Below are 18,273 nucleotides of genomic sequence, written 5' to 3' on the forward strand. Positions count from 1 at the left end.
GAGGGTTTGTAAGGAATCGGGGAACACGTCCTTTGCAACGGGTTCCCTCCTTACCTGTCTTATCTCAGACCTTCGCTCTGGCACCAGCGCATGCACGCACCCCCCCTCTGCACAATCGGTCTTTTCCTTTATGTTTCCCTGAGATCCACCATCTGTATTACATCCCTGGGATCGGTCTTTGACATCTTATCCTGATTCAGTCATCTGGTTATTACCTCTTCGCTCATACATATTGACCTTCTTGTGAGTAGGCATTTTATACGAGCCAAGTTTTTAATTCTACCGAGATTATAATACAGAAGTACACTATATTTGTCCTTTTCTCATTTTTGGGGCTACCAGGATAACAACGCTCCCTCTGAACTATTTATGACATTGCATTCTATAAGGAACCTAAACCACTCCCATCTGAGGTTGAGATTGTATCCATCACCTTACACTATTATTATTATTATTATTATTTCCAATTTCGTGTATTTTGAGCTCTATTAATTGTTTATATATTTTTCACAGTCATGATTTCACATCACTTTGATTGATTAACACTATTTGTGTTGCAGATTATTTGTGTATTTAAGCGCCGTTCAAATCACTTGGATGTGTGCTTTATTTATAATCGCATCCAATTTATTCCCGAATTGGAATTCTCCTTCAAAGGGCAAGTTACGTAAAGTGTTCTTGGAAGCTGTGTATGCCATCCAGTGTCTTGAGCCATAGCGCTCTCCTTGCTGTTACTGTACAAGCCACTGACTTGGCTGCCAGTCTCACTGCATCCAGTGACGCTTCTGCTATGTAGTCTGCTGCCCACATGATTTCTGACAACGCCTTCAGAATAGAAGTTCTCTTTACTCCTTTCTCCAATGCTTCTTCGATATTAGCAATCCATATCCGCATTGCTCTTGCCACTGATGTTGTTATCGCTGGTTTGCATGCTGCACCTGCGATTACATATGCCTTTTTTTAAAACACTATCCATCTTTTTATCCATTACATCATTGAGAGATGCTTCATCTTCAACTGGTATAGTTGTTTTCCTTGACACCCTGGAAATTGCTGCATCAATTTTAGGACTGACTTCCCAGTGTTTTACCTCTTCCTGTGAACATGGATACATTCTATTAAACTTTTTGGGCATATTTAGTTTTCTATCCGGCTGTGATAATTCCATCTGTTTCCTCTACTTGATCACTTGCTGAATTGGAAAACATCTGGTTTTCTTCTGCCTTGTCCCGAATAATCTATCTGATTTTTGAACCATTTTTTCCTTATCCTCTAGCTCCAATGTTTCCCTCATTGCCTTTATAAGAGGCTCCACCATTTCTAAATCAAACTCTGATTCTTCAGTTTGCATTTCTTGCTCTGATGAATCACACTCCCCATCTGACACCTGGTAACACATCAACTCTGATGAGGAATCTCTTTCTTTATCCATGCTGGTCTGAGACCTTGCTCTTTTTTGCGGTGGCTTCACTGCTTGCTGCACTGCAGAATCAACATTTTTTTTACTGTATCTTTCATCCAAGTTAGAAAAGTACTCATCTGCTAATTTGACGCTCCAGCTTTAAGTCAGTCTGCACAAAGCTTCTTGCCCTCTAAGGTTGGCTTTTCACAAGCTGCACACCACTTAGTTTTTTTAGCAACTTTTTTCTTCTGATGCAGGGACTCTACTGTCCCCTTAGAAGATCCTTCCTCTGGTTGTATTACCATAGAACTAAAGTTAAAAATAAATAAATTAAAATCAATTCCTTTAGTTCCTGCAATCCATGCTCTTAAATCCTTTTGTAGAACTAATCTAAGGACTCACCTAATTTTTGTCAGCGATCCTTTACTTCCAGCAATGTCCATGCTGGCTTCCACACTCCTTTCAGCTTCTTGGAGCTGATTTCTTCTATCTGCCGAGCGTTCCATACTGCGGCTGCTTCAGGTCTCCTCTCACACACTGTGTTCCGTCGCACAGTGATGTCAGCCCAGACGGAGCACTTGGCCCTCGTGCACCCGCCCACCGGTGGGACACAGCGCGCTCATGCTAGAACGTGCATGCGCTATGCTTTGCCTGAGATGGCCAGCTTGTCTATCCCAGACCCCTGCGTTCTTTGACGCCTGTGCGGTATGCACTGAGCCTCCATTGCTAAAACAGCCCTGCTGTTCTGCCCCAGCATTCCGAGACGCTTCCGTGGGACTGCCTAGTCTCGCAGACCTCCGTCTTGATACCCACCAGGGCACGTCGATCGGAGCTTCAGGGACAAGAGAGGTGGAGATTCTCTGGCTTTACTGCACTAATTACAGACAGTTGAGTCCTTTTTACCAAATAACAAAATCTGCGCCTAGCTGTAGGACAGGAAAAAGACTAATCTGCAGGTAGTGGGTGGGGCCTTTATGGCTTACCTGCAAGAATTCAGTTTCCTGTCCTACTTAGCTGAGGATGGAGATAACACCTACGGTGCCCACTGCCAGGGTGAACAGGAAAATTAGGTTTGTTTAGCTTGAGAAAGGACAGAGTTAAAACAGGATAGCATACATTTGTAGTGAAGGAAGTCTGCGAGAGTGTGAGATTTTCTCCAGAGGCGTTCAGAGGAACGAGTGGAGGAACGCAGTGTGGGAATTTAGCCAGGGTCTGGGGTTAGAGGGGCGAGGACGGCAGAGAGAAAGCAGGGCATGTAGATCAAGAGAGGAGAATAAGGCAGAGTTGTAGTTCCTGACCAGGTTGCCAGGATCTGTAGCAGAACTAAGAGAGGAGCGCAAAGTGGAATCAAGTGCTGGTAGGTTAATAGAGCGCATTTTCTGCAGAAACGAGGGGGAGATGGAGAAGGGGAGAAGCAAGAGAGAAAATGAGATGAGGTGATTGTCAGAGAGAGGAAAGAGGGAAATGGAGAAATCAGAGAGAAAAAAGTTTTTAGGTCTAGGTAGTGGCCATCCTTGTGGGTGCTGGCTGCAGTCCACTGTTGAAGGCCAAAAGAAAAGGTTAGAGAGAGAGAGAAAGCGGGCATCCAAAGGGAGAAGAGGGGTCAATGTGGCAGTTGAAGTCCCCAAGGAGAAGAACATGGGAGTCTGAGGAAAGAAAGAGAGTCAGGATTCAAAGTGAGAGAGAAAGGCAGAAGGGGGATGAGTAGAGGTTTGTGGGCAATAGATGACAGTCACGTGGACAGGAAGAGGAGAGAAGATCTGGACAGTGTGAGCCTCAAAGGAGGGAAAAGCAAGAGAGGGCGGAATAGGAAGGGTTCTGTAACGGCAGAAAGAGGAGAACAGGAGCCCCACGCCTGCACCCCTACCATCAGGGCGCGGAGTGTGGGAGAAGAAAAGGCCACCATAAGAGAGGGCAGCTTCCAGAGCAGAGTCAGACTGAGTAAACCAGGTCTCCGTTATAACAAATAGGAGCACAGAGTGAGAGAAAAAGAAGTCATGCACAGAGAGGTACTTGTTAGAGAGGGAGCGAGCATTCCAAAGGGCACAGGAGAAATGGAGAGAGGAGGGAGGGTGACAGGGGATGGGTATGAGGTTGGAGGGGTTGACACCCGAAGGAGTAGAAGTTGCATTTGGCAGGCGAGGATGAGAGCGTGTATGTAGAAATAAGGCAGGGACCAGGATTTGGAGAGATATCCCCAGAAGCAAGGAGGAGAAGCATGGATAGAAAGAGAATGTGTGAGGATGATTTGTAGGGGTGTGTTTTTGTGCACGCGGTCTAGCTGTGTAGTGACAGAGGGCGCAGGTAAGAAAGTAGTTCATGTGAACTGAGAAGTGGCGAAGAAAGGAGAGATGGAGATATATGAATAGAGTTGAAGCCATGAGGCTGGTAGAAAGAAGTGCATCATTTGAAAACAAGTGGTCGTAGCAAATATAAACAGTAAAGTCGGCATGACACCAATAGTAAAGTGCTGAGATGTGCAGTCTGGGATAGATAATATCCTCCTTTCCAGCATAGATCAAAATCAGGAATCGGGGTCAGAAGGTGTCGTCCACTCGTTTTGAACTCCATTTAAACTCCAGAATTGCATGCTACTTCAAACCTGGCTGCAAACAAGATAGGCTGCTGGGCTTTCAGTTTTATAGGTCTAAAATGTTACCTGACTGAATTAAGTTCAGCACAGAGAACTTAATAGGCACATTAAAACAGATGTTTTTTCGCATATTAAAACAGATGTTTTTTCTAAAGAGGGTGTTGTCCTGCCTAAGAGTCAAAGCTGAATTTAATTAAGACACACATCAAGGGGTGATTGGAGACAGACAATTCAAATATAGTTTTTCCTAATTGTACAGATCTTTCAGCTACCATAGAAAGCTGTTCTCCATTGTGGGGCCTGAAGTGCTGTCCCTCGGCAGTCCTCAAAGCTTCTCCACAGCGATCTGTTTCAATATATGCAGTGCATGGCAACAAGCCAGAGTGAAAACCAGAAGTGCCATATTTTAGCTAAACGCCGAGTTATACATGATTAAAAATGGTAGTTGCCTTTTATGGTGGTAGCGGATAGCAATCGTTAGTGTGGCTTCCCAATAGTACAGCAGCAGCATGTACAAAACAAATATTATTAAACACAGTAATACAAAAGCAGACTGATGTGATCACAAGTTAATTACAAGAGAGCAGGTTGCAGCTGCAGCCATCATTGTCATACCCAATAGTGCCCCAGTGATGTCCCCAGTCAGTACTAGCTGGAGCTAGGCAGCTTTTTCTGCATTTGTTGTTTTTCCTTATTGTGTTATGTTTCACTCAGGCTGCTGCAGCTGCAGAGAGGAGTGGTTAGCACTGATGCAGAGCTCCCAGATGAGTTGCTGTACGGGCGCAGCGGTTACCTTTATGCCCTGCTGTATGTAAACACAGAGATTGGCCCAGACACTGTACCACAATCTAATATCAAAGAGGTTAGTTACTTGATATCCGGGAATAACGGGAAAGTGTGACTTTTGATGTCAGAAATGCACATGCAACCCAACAACAAAAAATGACAACCCGAAAAAAGAAACTTTCTCTACAAAGGCAGCAATTGTACCAGTCAAAATAGTAAAATGGTAATAATAGTCTTTCATTGTGCATGCTGATTCCCAGGGCTGTGAAAGCTGCTATATAAACGCATGGCCTAATGCCTGACACAAGCAGAGGGGCCTAGTGCAGTTCCCTGCTATATAATGAGGGAAGGGTGGAGGCAATTACTGTGTCAGATGAAGAGTGAAAAAGAGAGTGGGTGATATATTCAGAAATGGGTCATGCTGTGCAGGCACCATTCTAAAAGGCAAAAACAAAAGCAAAGCCATTTAGTGCATTTACCGACTTCGTGCCCTGGATGTTACCGTTTTAGACTCAATTAAATGGTACCCCAGTTAATGCAGGATGTACCAGTCAGCTTGTGTCTTCTAATAATGGCATTTGACCTATAGGTGCAGCTCAGCTTGGCCTTCATTCTGCTTTTAGTCTGTAATGTTCTGCAAGCACCACAAGCAGTAATTACAGTAGGTTTGACTTGGTGAGGAATAAATCTGAACATAAAAGGCTCTTTGCGGTTTGCCTGCCTTCTTTCTAAAGTAGATGTATGAAACCAAAAGTTTTGGAGCGGTCTAGATGGAAGTTGCATTCCTCTTTTTATTAACTATTATTAACCACTCGTATTTATCAGTATGAAGTTTTATGAATGCACAGGCTTGCTAGAAAATGAATGTAGCCTCTTACATTTTTAAACGTTTTTGTAGAACTTAATACAATACTTCGACCCTAATTACATGGATTTCAGCAATGACACATGTACAGTAGACTATTAGGATTTCTCTCAAAATGGCTTCATATTTTTATACTGAACACAATCTTTCTGCTCCAGCTTGTAGACGCCATTCTAGAATCTGGAAAAAACTTATCAAAAGAGGAGCACAAGACAGAACGCTGCCCCCTGCTGTACCAGTGGCACAAGAAGCAGTATGTGGGAGCAGCACACGGACTGGCTGGAATCTACTACATGCTCATGCAGGTAGAGCATGGTGCATATTGTTTTTTATATGTTTCTCTGTAAATACTGTTTAAAATAAAAAATATGTCCATATAAGATTGCGGAGTGCCACAATAAATTTTATCTATATGCAATCCTGTGTGTGAATAGGTAGGTGTGTGTGTGTGTGTCTGTATGTGTATTAGTAGTTGCTGCGTAGTCCTGATTTGAAGTTGCACATGAGGTGCCTTTATGTTTGAAGAATCAAGCATATATAAAGGTCACGAGTCCCACCTACTACAAAACGAGGTTTTCAATTGGGCACACAAAACAAGTTCAGACATTTAGGCCCATATTTAATAGGTTGTGCTATTCCATCAGACACCTTCCAGCGCGGGAAGGCTCCTCATAGCTCATTTAAGTGATTGGGCTGTAAGGTGTTTTCCAGCGCTGGAAGTTGTTTTATAGTATGCCATAACACCGCTTTGTAAATATATGGGCCATAATGTTATCATTTTTATTTTGATTGTCATATTGCCATTACTTTGGCTTTCCATAACCATATTTACCCAGTAGAATACAAGAAAGATACAAAGGATGAGGCTTGTCCTTGTGCGAAAATTCATTCAAGTTCCACAAATCTTTTCTTTTCTCTTTTTTTATTGCTGCTGTAGCCTTTGTCAAAAGTTGACCAAGAAACCCTGAGCGAGCTGGTGAAGCCAAGCATTGACTATCTGCGCCACAAGAAATTCAGATCTGGGAATTATCCGTCGTCCTTAAGCAATGAAACAGACCGGCTGGTGCACTGGTGCCACGGAGCTCCTGGGGTCATACACATGCTCTTGCAGGCTCACAAGGTCAGCGTGAGCCTCTTTCAAAGCATTGGTTTCCTGGTGTTTGATGTTTGTTATATTGCAAAGGGTAATCAGCATTGTGGGAGAATCAGCACCATCCCTCTCCTGTCTGCTACTTGACTTTTCAGTCTTCCGGAGGCAGAAAGGTGAAGGGAACTCTCCCTTTTCCATTTCAGGAATATATGCAGGACCTAACTGAAAGACATTGGTGCCTAATATATAATAAGATGAACTTGTTACATCCTGTGGTCAAAGTGGCTTGAAAACAGTAGCGATCCTGTATACTGTATAAAAAAAAAATACTATGTTTAAACATTAGGGAAATTCTGTTCTTGGAACATTTATACAATATTTATACTTGGAAAATAGAGTGAAGGCTTCCTGAAATAAACATTGTTTTCCTTAAACAAAGTGAAAACAATGTGTATTTCAGGAAGCCTTCACTCTATGCTTTCCACAACAAATATTGTTGCAATAAAAAAGTAGTGGTACTCTGAGGTTGACCATTTTAAAAATAGCACAACTCTATACCCCCTAGTACCATCACACTTGGGACATTTACCTCACAATAAACGGGCAATACAATTGTTAGTATTGTATATACTACATTGAGTGACACTCCACAGAAAAGAGTGGCCTTGCACAACTTGCCGGTTTATTATAGAGCATTCACTCACGCCCTGGCTGAATTTTTTTATTCTTCCTCCAAAACATTGCCAAGATTTTCCCTTCCCTCTGTCATTCTACAGCAAACTCTGATGCATGCGCTTATCATCTCCTGCCTTGATTATTGTAACATACATCTAACAGGTATCCCTGCCTCACAACTTTCTCCTATGCAAACTATCCAAAATGCTGCTGCTAGAATAATTTCACTTTCTCCCAGAACAGTTCATGCTTATCTCCTCCTTACATCCCTCTCTTGGCTTCCCATCAACTTCCAGATCACCTACAACGTCCTTACCCTTTAAGGCTCTCCACTCACCTGATCCTCCCTTCATACCATCTTTGATCCCTTGTTATTACCCTGCTTGTCTCTTGCGCTCTGCCTGTAATGATCTCCTTTTCACTCTTTCTACCACCAGTGATCTCTTAAACTTTTTCCCCTCAGTCCCCCCTACCCCTGTGAAACTCCCTCACACTTTGTATACACCAAGCATATTCTCTCCCCACCATTAACTCCAACCTAAAAACACACATTTTGAATGAAGCATTTCAATAGCTGGACTTGTCGCTCCTCCCCACACCCACAGTCGTTCCTACCAACCAATGTGGCCAAGCACTGCCATCTACTGCACTTACTCCCTCACCTGATGTATCTGCAAGTCACACAACTTGGATTGTCAGGTCTCCACGGCAGGGATTTCCTCTCCTATTGTCTCTCTATTGAAGTGCTTCATAATAGATATTTATACAAGTGATATTAACATGGGAAGAATGTCCATTGTAAGTGACTTTGTGTGTGTGTGCTGTATTTAGATTTTCATGTTGTTTGTTTTGTCTTACAACTGTACGTGTGAGTGCTAAGCAGAACACTTTGGTGAAGGCTGCTTTCAGACTCTTGCATATACTTCCATTAGTTGGATTAAAATGCTGCTGTTTGCTGCACCGTGCCTAACAAATCCTGTTAGCACATTTAACACCGTTACCAACAGGTTCCCCACTGTTAGACACATCTCATATAAATGTGTCAGCCAAGCAGAGCTTTGTGACCCAGATATTGTTCATTAGCTGCTGCTACAGAGACTGTAATTATCTTCACATCCAGTATCTCCTGTTTCTGTGCAGAATGCAATTAAATCACATTATACAAATTCATGCGTGTACAAAATTGTTCAGCAGGCGGCCTGATCGCTTCAAGAATGCTTTCCACAACAAATATTGTTGCATTTACAGCATAGCAGTGGGAAAGTCTTTTGTATCTTGAAGTAATTACTAGACAGTTTGGTTTATTCATGGCCATTAAACAATAGAACTTAATCTTGCACTTTACAAACTAACCATCAACATTGTGATTTCGTAATAAGTCCCTCAATTAAAGAAAGGCTTCTGGTGAGGGGGAAAAAAACAGTAGTTGCATGTTACTGTAACAAGTTAAAGTGATATTACAATCGGAGTGATCCTAAATATTTGTACCTAGAGGATCCCTCACGAGCAATGAGCGTCCTTTGTACTAACACATTCATGTTAGAGAACGTGAGCTGCAGATTTTTTTCTTGGCATCGGGCCATGAGAATGCAGTTCCAAGTTTAGAAACATGTGCATTACAATAACGGTTCGTTGGTATCCCGGGAGATCATATTCAACTCATTGAGCTGTTTAACACTGGATAACAATGTTATTACATTTTCAACCAGATGCGAGTACGGACTGGTGCCTGTTCAGAGCGTTCAACAATTCTGTGGTGGGTTGTTAGCTTTGGGTGTCATGTTAGGGCCACAATTAAGGCCTCGGCCAAGCTCCCCGCTGGCGCGCTGAGACTCAGGGAAAGCGGGTGCTTTCCCTGGCCTTGCGGGTGCTTTCCCTGCGCTCCGTCAGGGGGCGTGCCAGTGACGTCACGGAGCTGGTTCGCCCTCATTGGGCGAACCGCTCACGTAACCGGCCCTGCGCTCCGGCAAGCGGGGAAATGTTAAATTTCCCTAAGACCTACGCTTCCGCGCGCTTGCGGAAGCGTAGGCGAGCCCCTACTAAAGCCGCTCTAATTGCGGCTGTAGGGGCACAGTGCAGAGCGGAAGCGCGCCTCAGCTCGCCTCCGCCAGCAAGCAAGTACCTTGGCCGCGGCCTTAGTATGGATGACAAGCTGTATCCATTATACGTAAAACTTCTTAACGAATGTTCATACGTAAGAAGTTCAATATACTAAGACAGCTTGACCTGGCAATGCATGTCTCACTGAGATTCATGGATAGGGCACTGGGAGGGGAGAATAGCATATAAAGTACAACGTGATTACATAAGCTGGTAAAACTCCTGATTAAAGACCTACTGTCTATTCAGTTCAATAAAATTTGTACTGTCGGGAATTAGGGAATCAATTTAAGAGGCAACATGTAATATTACTGGGCCTACATACAGTAGAAAACAAAATGTTTTCATACCATCACAACTGGTTAATTACAAGCTGTTCATCACACTACAAACTCTCAAGCATTCAATTTGAAATTTTGCAAAGTTCCTGAAGGAATAAAGTCTGGTTAAACGATGTGCAACCGTGTAATGATCTCACAAATCACGAAGTGTTCTGGAGCTTGTGTTTAGTTAGCTGATGAAATAGGCATTAAGCTAACAATGCTAGCTCGAGGAGTTCTATTTGTAAATTCGGGTAACCGTACCGATGCCTTTGGGGGAGGGAGACATTAATTGGTAGTCATTTCACATATTAATGCTGCAAATTGTTAGCAAAACAAAGTAGGGGGAGCGAGGGATAAGTAGATGCACAGATAAGACAAATACAGACAATTTAACAGAGTAAACCCAGTACAGGAGGTGAAAGGGACGGTGTAGAATAAAATAAATATATTAAATGATGTATGCTTACACGGCCCTGTGTAAACCTTGTCCCAAGATGGTATCTTTGTGATAGATGGTGACCCTTCCGCAGTTGAGTGCAGGAGGGGTCGTGGTAATGCACAATATAAATATATAAATACTCACACGGCCCAGTGTGAGTAAAGTCGCAGGGCAGTTGTCTTTAAGGCATACACCTAGGTTCCCCGTCAGAGATACTCCCAGGGGTGTTGTATGCGTTCCTGCTGGCGGGCAGGGGGTTCAATGCAGGTCTCAATTATAGTTCCCCCGTTCTGGGCTTCTTCCCATCCCCGTTACAGAGAGGGGCGTGGGTGAGGCAAAATAATGTACTGGGATCAGCAGTGCTCGTTTTAAAACTTCAACGTTTAATGCACATCAATAAAATCCACAATAAATGCACTCACATGGTAATTTACATTAAGCTGGTGTGTTCCCGTGGCTGCGGTTTGCACCGGTCCCCAGCTGCTCTCTCCTCCGCGTCCGGAGTTGGAATCGATGACGGTTCCTGGCGCGGCTGTGACTGCAGACTGCTCCCCTCAGCTACGGAAGCCCCAGTGGTCCAAAAGACTTCAACGAATTAGAGCAACGCGTTTCGCCGATTGGACGGCTTCCTCAGGCTCTTTTGATGACGTAGGCAGGGTTTAATAGACTTATATAGACCCTCGATTTGCTAATTGGTTAAATAGCGGTAATAATTTGCTGTAATTAGTTGCAATGAATGCCATAAGCTCCATATATATGCTGAGCCCCTTCTGTTGTTCCTTAACACCCTACAATTAATCCAAATTCTTGCGTCCACTATAATTTTGTTTGCAAGTTTAGTAGATCCTCTAAGATAATCTTTGCATTTGCATTTATCCTCATTTAAAACTAGTGCTATATCATGTTGACATTATTTATCGCTTAAAATCCATATTCTGCAATCATTTGGGTTACATCAAAGTGTCTAAAGACAACTGTTTTCAGACTAATTTTTATCTGAACACATAGAGACACAAATAATAAACTTGTTGGTAATCATTTTTATCTTGTGTTCCCTTTTGTTAGTGGGTATCTTGGGTTTATTATGCTGACCTCGAGATCTAGGTTAATCTTGATTCACAAAATCAAGACGCAAGAATTTGGATTAATTGTAGGGTGTTAAGGAACAACAGAAGGGGCTCAGCATATATATGGAGCTTATGGCATTCATTGCAACTAATTACAGCAAATTATTACCGCTATTTAACCAATTAGCAAATCGAGGGTCTATATAAGTCTATTAGACCCTGCCTACGTCATCAAAAGAGCCTGAGGAAGCCGTCCAATCGGCGAAACGCGTTGCTCTAATTCGTTGAAGTCTTTTGGACCACTGGGGCTTCCGTAGCTGAGGGGAGCAGTCTGCAGTCACAGCCGCGCCAGGAACCGTCATCGATTCCAACTCCGGACGCGGAGGAGAGAGCAGCTGGGGACCGGTGCAAACCGCAGCCACGGGAACACACCAGCTTAATGTAAATTACCATGTGAGTGCATTTATTGTGGATTTTATTGATGTGCATTAAACGTTGAAGTTTTAAAACGAGCACTGCTGATCCCAGTACATTATTTTGCCTCACCCACGCCCCTCTCTGTAACGGGGAGGGGAAGAAGCCCAGAACGGGGGAACTATAATTGAGACCTGCATTGAACCCCCTGCCCGCCAGCAGGAACGCATACAACACCCCTGGGAGTATCTCTGACGGGGAACCTAGGTGTATGCCTTAAAGACAACTGCCCTGCGACTTTACTCACACTGGGCCGTGTGAGTATTTATATATTTATATTGTGCATTACCACGACCCCTCCTGCACTCAACTGCGGAAGGGTCACCATCTATCACAAAGATACCATCTTGGGACAAGGTTTACACAGGGCCGTGTAAGCATACATCATTTAATATATTTATTTTATTCTACACCGTCCCTTTCACCTCCTGTACTGGGTTTACTCTGTTAAATTGTCTGTATTTGTCTTATCTGTGCATCTACTTATCCCTCGCTCCCCCTACTTTGTTTTGTCTATACGTTTCCATAAGGGCTTTGGATCATCCCTTTATTAGGGGTAGAAGCAGAAGGGATTGCAAGAACGACTCCGTACCATTAGCAAATAACCACAATAATTGGTTTCAACGCTCTTCTGAGATTCTGTCACTTAAGGTAAGCGCCTGGTTCTTCCATATTGCAAATTGTTAGCAAACAGGTAAGACTCTATTAATACAGAGTAATAAACATCTTAGGTTTATTAGAATAAAAAATGTTTGAAAGGAGAAGTTCCATGTACAGAATTGTTTTTTTTTTACCCTCCTATTTTTAACATGGTGTGGAAGCAGGGGGTCTCCAGGGCTGATCCGCGTTAATTGCAGCTCTGCTAACCCCCTTGTTGCCAAGATACTTAGCAGAAAGGGTGCTGAATAAGACTTGTTTTTAAATGGTACAGATGAAACTGCCGTTTCTGAGCCGCTTTCCTTGTTCCCGCACGGCATCCAATCCGTAGCCGCGAGATTCCAGCGACCAGATTCATGGCCCATTGGATTAACACAGCGGGGGGTCCCTCTGTTTTAATGGGACTCGCACAGTGTGAAGCCTAACAGGCTCACCTGTCTTTAAGAGACGCGCACTGAGAGAGAGACTGAATCAGTCACTCTACCTGCGCGCCTCTAACAGGCGATCGTGCGGCTTTTATTTTAATTTAATAATACAGTATTGTAGCAGGGGTCTCCGGAGCTGAATTGCATTAATTTCAGGTCTGGGGACCTCCTGCTTCCCAAGTTACAAGCCCCGTTATGGGGTTCCGGTATCCCAGCGGCCATGTTTAAATTCTCCCACGTCACGGCCCACGTGATCGGGAGATTTAAACAAACCAGAGGGATACCGGCTTCCTCTTTACATACACTCCGCTAAGCTATCCTTCGCATGGAGGTAGGAGGAGCGACCAATCAGAGCGTGGAAATTCCCTCCAACAAGCCAATAGAAAGAGGGGCTCGTCCTTTGGCTGACTTCAGGGGAGGGGGCGTGCCAAGCCGGCTTGGGATGCCCTGTGGGCGGGACATATGAATTGACCAATGGTTAACGCGCCGGCATTCCGACACTTCCCACGGCCAACCCATTGCCACCTACTGGGGCAGGCTCCACTAAGTCTGGTAGACCAGAGGATTCTACCCGCAGGGGGTCTCTGTTCTCCGGACCTAGTACTCTGCCCTGCCCCGGCCACTTAGCACCCCGTCACCTCTCAACATCCCGTCTCCCCTCAGCATCCCATCTCCCCTTTCAAATATGGACTCTATGCAGACTTGCTGGAACCTTAAGCAGATGCCCTGGCTGTCTGCATAGAGCCTTATAATAAATGTATCACACACATAAACCATATTTTAATACATGGGGGACCTTGGGGTGACTCATGACTGTAAGGGAAATAGGACTGAGATATCTGGGCTCGAAAACCAGGAGTCTGGTGGACACCGGACCGCCCCGGTGTAATTCCACCCACGTACCGGCAAATCATGCCTGCTCGCCAGGTAGAATTACGGTTCTACCGGTAAGGTCTGGCCCCCAAACTCCTGCAAACAAAATAATTGTATTCTTACCCAAATATCTCACCTAAAACTTACACACCGAAAGTTTCATGAGTCTGGGACAAAGGGAACATGCAAAGTGGAAAAGCAGGGGTCACTTTAACTTTTACATGTAATGATACCTGCCCCTGGCTTATAGTGCTAGGTAGCTGCCAAGGACCCACGGGGCTCAGTGGTAACCATTATTATATAGCCTGGTTACCGTTGCATGTCACAACCGCTATGGTAATGAAAGGGTTAATCCCTCCTACTACCCAGCCGAGAGGCCTAACTACCCACCCCAGGGCAACTACCCCCTTCACCCATCTCTTTTGCCCCCAATAAACATTACAATACAATCATCAATACAATACTGCACATTGAATCCCCCCCCCCCCAACACATATAGTACAGTAATGGGCAAAATCCCTATTACCCATATCATATCCATAACTAATTTGCTAAAGTAAAGTTGGATTTACTCCTACCAGGATGAAGGCTGTCCTCATCCTCCTCTTCTTCATTGGACACCAAACGTAAAAAAAAAAAATGAACTACTGGCCACTAACACCTTAATCACTTTAGCAGTTATTAACCACTATGGTAATTAAGGGGTTAATCGCCTCCCAGGGGCAACTACCCCCACCCCCATAATAAACCAATTGATTGGCACAGATGCACACCATGCCCATAATATGAGCATGGTTTGCCACTATGGCAGTCAATGGGCAACCTAAAAAAACAAGCACCAACAATACAATACATTACAATTTAATAAAAAGAAGCATTTGCCAAAAAAATGCATTGCTTGTCACTGTGCTTAACTATAGCCCGAAACGGGCATTTTTTTTTAAAGGATGTGAGGTCCCTCACTTTAAGATGACGTCACATCCTTTAAAAAATGGAAGCTGTCACGTGATACTACAACCAATCAGATTGGGGGTGTACCATGTGGTGTGGCAGCTGGGATACCGGCACCCCGTAACGGGGCCTGTAACTCTGGAAGCAGGGAGTCCCCAGACCTGAAACGAATGCGGTTCAGCTTCGTAGACCCCCTGCTACAATACTGTATTATTAAAATAAAATGAAAGCTTTATTACCTCAGCGGCTAACCGTCGGTTAATCCGATGCTGTGGACTATCTAGCTAAGTGCTTGCGAGATGCTCAGGGATTTTTCTCAAACATTGGCTCAGAACCGGCAGTTGCATCTTTATGGGCTTTCTGAATTTGGAGACATAGCTTTAGAAAAATCAGATGGTTGTAGAAGAATTGCTAATTTTCTCAGCACATCCGTTCGTAGTTAAAACAGGGAGCACCCAGATGCCTGCAACATTTGTGCTGGATCTTTTATTTTAAGGTGGACAATCTGTAATGTAATTTACTCAACAACTTATTAAAAAAAGACCTAATATGTTGCACTGCAGCTTCTGTGAACTAGTAGGCATAAAGCATGGGCTTTAAAACATGCCCCAATAACCAGGAAAGTTAAATGGAGTGATTAAAATACAAGTCAACCAAGGAAACTTGAACCAATTTTACTGGTGTTCCAGATTTTTAAGGAGGAGAAGTACTTGAAGGATGCAGTGGAATGCAGCGACATCATCTGGCAGCGAGGGCTTCTGCGGAAGGGCTACGGGATCTGTCATGGGACCTCTGGGAATGGATACTCTTTCCTGTCTCTCTATCACCACACGCAGGACAAGAAGTACCTCTACAGAGCCTGCAAGGTAAATGATGGTTGCTCTGCTTCCTTGCTTAAAATACAGTTATGTACTGGTGTCTTAATAAGATAGAATCAATTAGCCACTTTGTTGCCAGATGTGCTTTACAATGTGTTGCAAGTGCCTCTGGTATCAAGGGGGTAAATCTAAATTATGCACTTACATTGCATCAGATTGCGTTGCTTACTTTTATGGACCAGTCTCCCTAAAAATAAAGTAGTAATATACGCAAAAAAAACCCCCCACAAAAATAAGATGTGAAAAATACATTTCATAGAATGCAAGGTATTTGATTTATTTATAAAAATGTTTTACCAGGAACATTGAATTGATAAAATATCATGAAGAATCATAGTCCTACTAGGTTTTCATCATCTGCCACCAACGATCTTTGGTGTCCTCCCTGCAGTCTCACCACCAGCATCGTCACATAGTGGGTAGCGTACGCTCATGTCCATGGGTGGAAGCAATCACATGACTGCCATGCCGGAAGTCCATTGGCACTTGCACCTTTTTAAAATGCGTTTATTTAGTTCCCTTTTATACAGTGTTTGTGTTATTTGCCTTGAATATTCATCCCTATTAACAGGCAATACATAATTGTGCATTTAATCAACTATTTGTTTAACGCAATCAGAGCTGCAAGACAATGTCCCTTACTTCCCTGCATTAATATGGCAAATGCACGTTTTCAGCATTTGTTTTTTTTCTTTCAATGCTCGCAAAAAATGCATTTTTCTTGGCTTGATTACTGCAGGTCTTAGGTGTGTCCTTGTAAGTGTGTGGGTGAGTGTGGGTTTGGAATTCCAGAAGGGCCAAAAAAACACTTAAGGTGAACATACTTCATGACTGACACACTATGTGAAACTATGCCTAGCTGATTACTTTTCTGTATTTGGGGAAATAGATATTCTTATTGATGTCCTTAATTAAATAGGACATTCTCATCATTGTAATTCTAATCTTGTCCCTAATTAAATAGGACATTTAACATCAGCGTTTTAGGTATTTCATACCTAAGGATCTAAGATTTCACTGGTACATGGGCCATATCGATCAATGTATGCTTGAAATTCACATTATTGGAACAATCAATGCTACTTCGAGTTATATTTGCTGCAGCCAAACAACCATTCGGTTATTATTAATATTATGCATCTAAAAACCTGTTCTACTTGACCTCCAGTTGGCGATCTCTAGAGTAACACATCTCTCCAATATGTAATGAGTAGCTAAATGTTTTGCTGTGTAGCAGATGTAAATGGTATCTCTGAGCATGTGATTCCATTTTATGTTCGAGTTAATAACTCTCTAGGGAAATACTATTCTTTCATGGTACATTTATGTCCACAAGATGCACGGTCCTGCTGTCACTCTTTGAAATTGAGATACGTTAACCTGCTCCAAGCTGGAACGGCTTGTAACGTGTACCTTAAAGAAATGTACTGCATGCCCCTTCAGCAGCCAAAGAATTACAAGAGCGTCAGGTTACAAAAGAAATGCGGTAACCATAAAGCGTTATTAGCGTTCTCCTCCTATCAGGGGTCTATGTGTGTAATAATGCTATGTATGTGTTTTCGCAGCCCCATATACAGAGGAATTGCAAAGTTAATTTCAGATATGTTACTATTTTTAAGCTACTTAAAAAAATAAATATATATATAATGTGTGTTTGCCTATTTCCACTCATCGTTTGTTTTAAACACATCAGGCTGATCATACAGTATTTTATACCCATTTGCACAGGGCATCAACTTTTACGTCACCGTCCCAATTAATTGCTGTTTTAAGCATGTTATAAATGATCAAAATCAAGATGATTGCAATTACAACTCCATAAAGCCTTGAAGCAGCGAAATGCTACATTCTAGGTGCTTGGAACATAGCTTTGCTGATCCCGAGTGATAATACGGTAACGCATCACACAACGGCAGTTCTTCTTAGAGTATTTCACTGTTGCCTCTGATCCTCTGCTTTCCCACGCTCTTTATTTTCCAGTTTGCAGAGTGGTGTTTAGATTACGGGAAACATGGATGCCGTATTCCTGATAGACCATACTCTCTCTTTGAAGGTAAGTTTTCATGACAGAATAAAATACAGTAGAAGTATAAAAGGGGCTTACATTTATTTGGATATGTGAATATGTCTGGAAAATACTGGCTATTTTGTGGTTCCACAGTGAGGGTTGCTCAAATTATTGAAATTGTTCTCTTTTCTATGATGTTACAGAACTTTAACAGTTCTGTCAATGCAACTGGCTTTAATCTCCTTTAACGTTAAAATGTACATGGTTGGTGTAATTCTAATGTTGTCATTCTTCTAGCCTCTGGCCTCTTTGGCTGATAATAGCAGCAAAATTAGCTTACAACAAATCAACAAAGAGAGCACGGATCAACAATTTGACAGTATATACAACAGTTTAGTCTTATCACAAGAGATTAGGTAAAGATCATTAAAAAATTCCAAGGTATTTGGTTACTATGGAATCATTGAAAGTTTTAAAACTGATTTACAAAGTAATTTATGGTAAGTAAAAAGTGACTAACCTTCCACAGCACAGCGTACTGCAAATTAAAATACAACTTATGAGCACATTTACGCCTTAAGCCCGAAATATAGTGCGCACGCTTGCTTCACCGTGCGCGCGAGTGGCTCTTATAATTGGCGCACGCACGGCAGTGAGCATGGAGCCG

The 18,273-nt window shown here is 43.0% G+C and overlaps 1 protein-coding gene across 1 annotated transcript in view; it reads left to right on the forward strand.

Annotated features, from left to right (window-relative positions):
- Positions 1 to 18,273, forward strand: part of LANCL2 (LanC like glutathione S-transferase 2) — a 70,293-nt gene that overhangs the window by 46,517 nt on the left and 5,503 nt on the right. The window contains exons 4-8 of the mRNA XM_075586569.1: positions 4,710 to 4,857; positions 5,805 to 5,951; positions 6,584 to 6,766; positions 15,410 to 15,586; positions 17,579 to 17,651. Coding sequence (XP_075442684.1) covers positions 4,710 to 4,857; positions 5,805 to 5,951; positions 6,584 to 6,766; positions 15,410 to 15,586; positions 17,579 to 17,651 — 728 coding nt within the window. The remainder of the gene's footprint in view (positions 1 to 4,709; positions 4,858 to 5,804; positions 5,952 to 6,583; positions 6,767 to 15,409; positions 15,587 to 17,578; positions 17,652 to 18,273) is intronic.

The sequence above is a fragment of the Ascaphus truei genome, chromosome 2 (genome assembly GCF_040206685.1).
Source record: "Ascaphus truei isolate aAscTru1 chromosome 2, aAscTru1.hap1, whole genome shotgun sequence".
Classification (NCBI taxonomy): domain Eukaryota; kingdom Metazoa; phylum Chordata; class Amphibia; order Anura; family Ascaphidae; genus Ascaphus; species Ascaphus truei.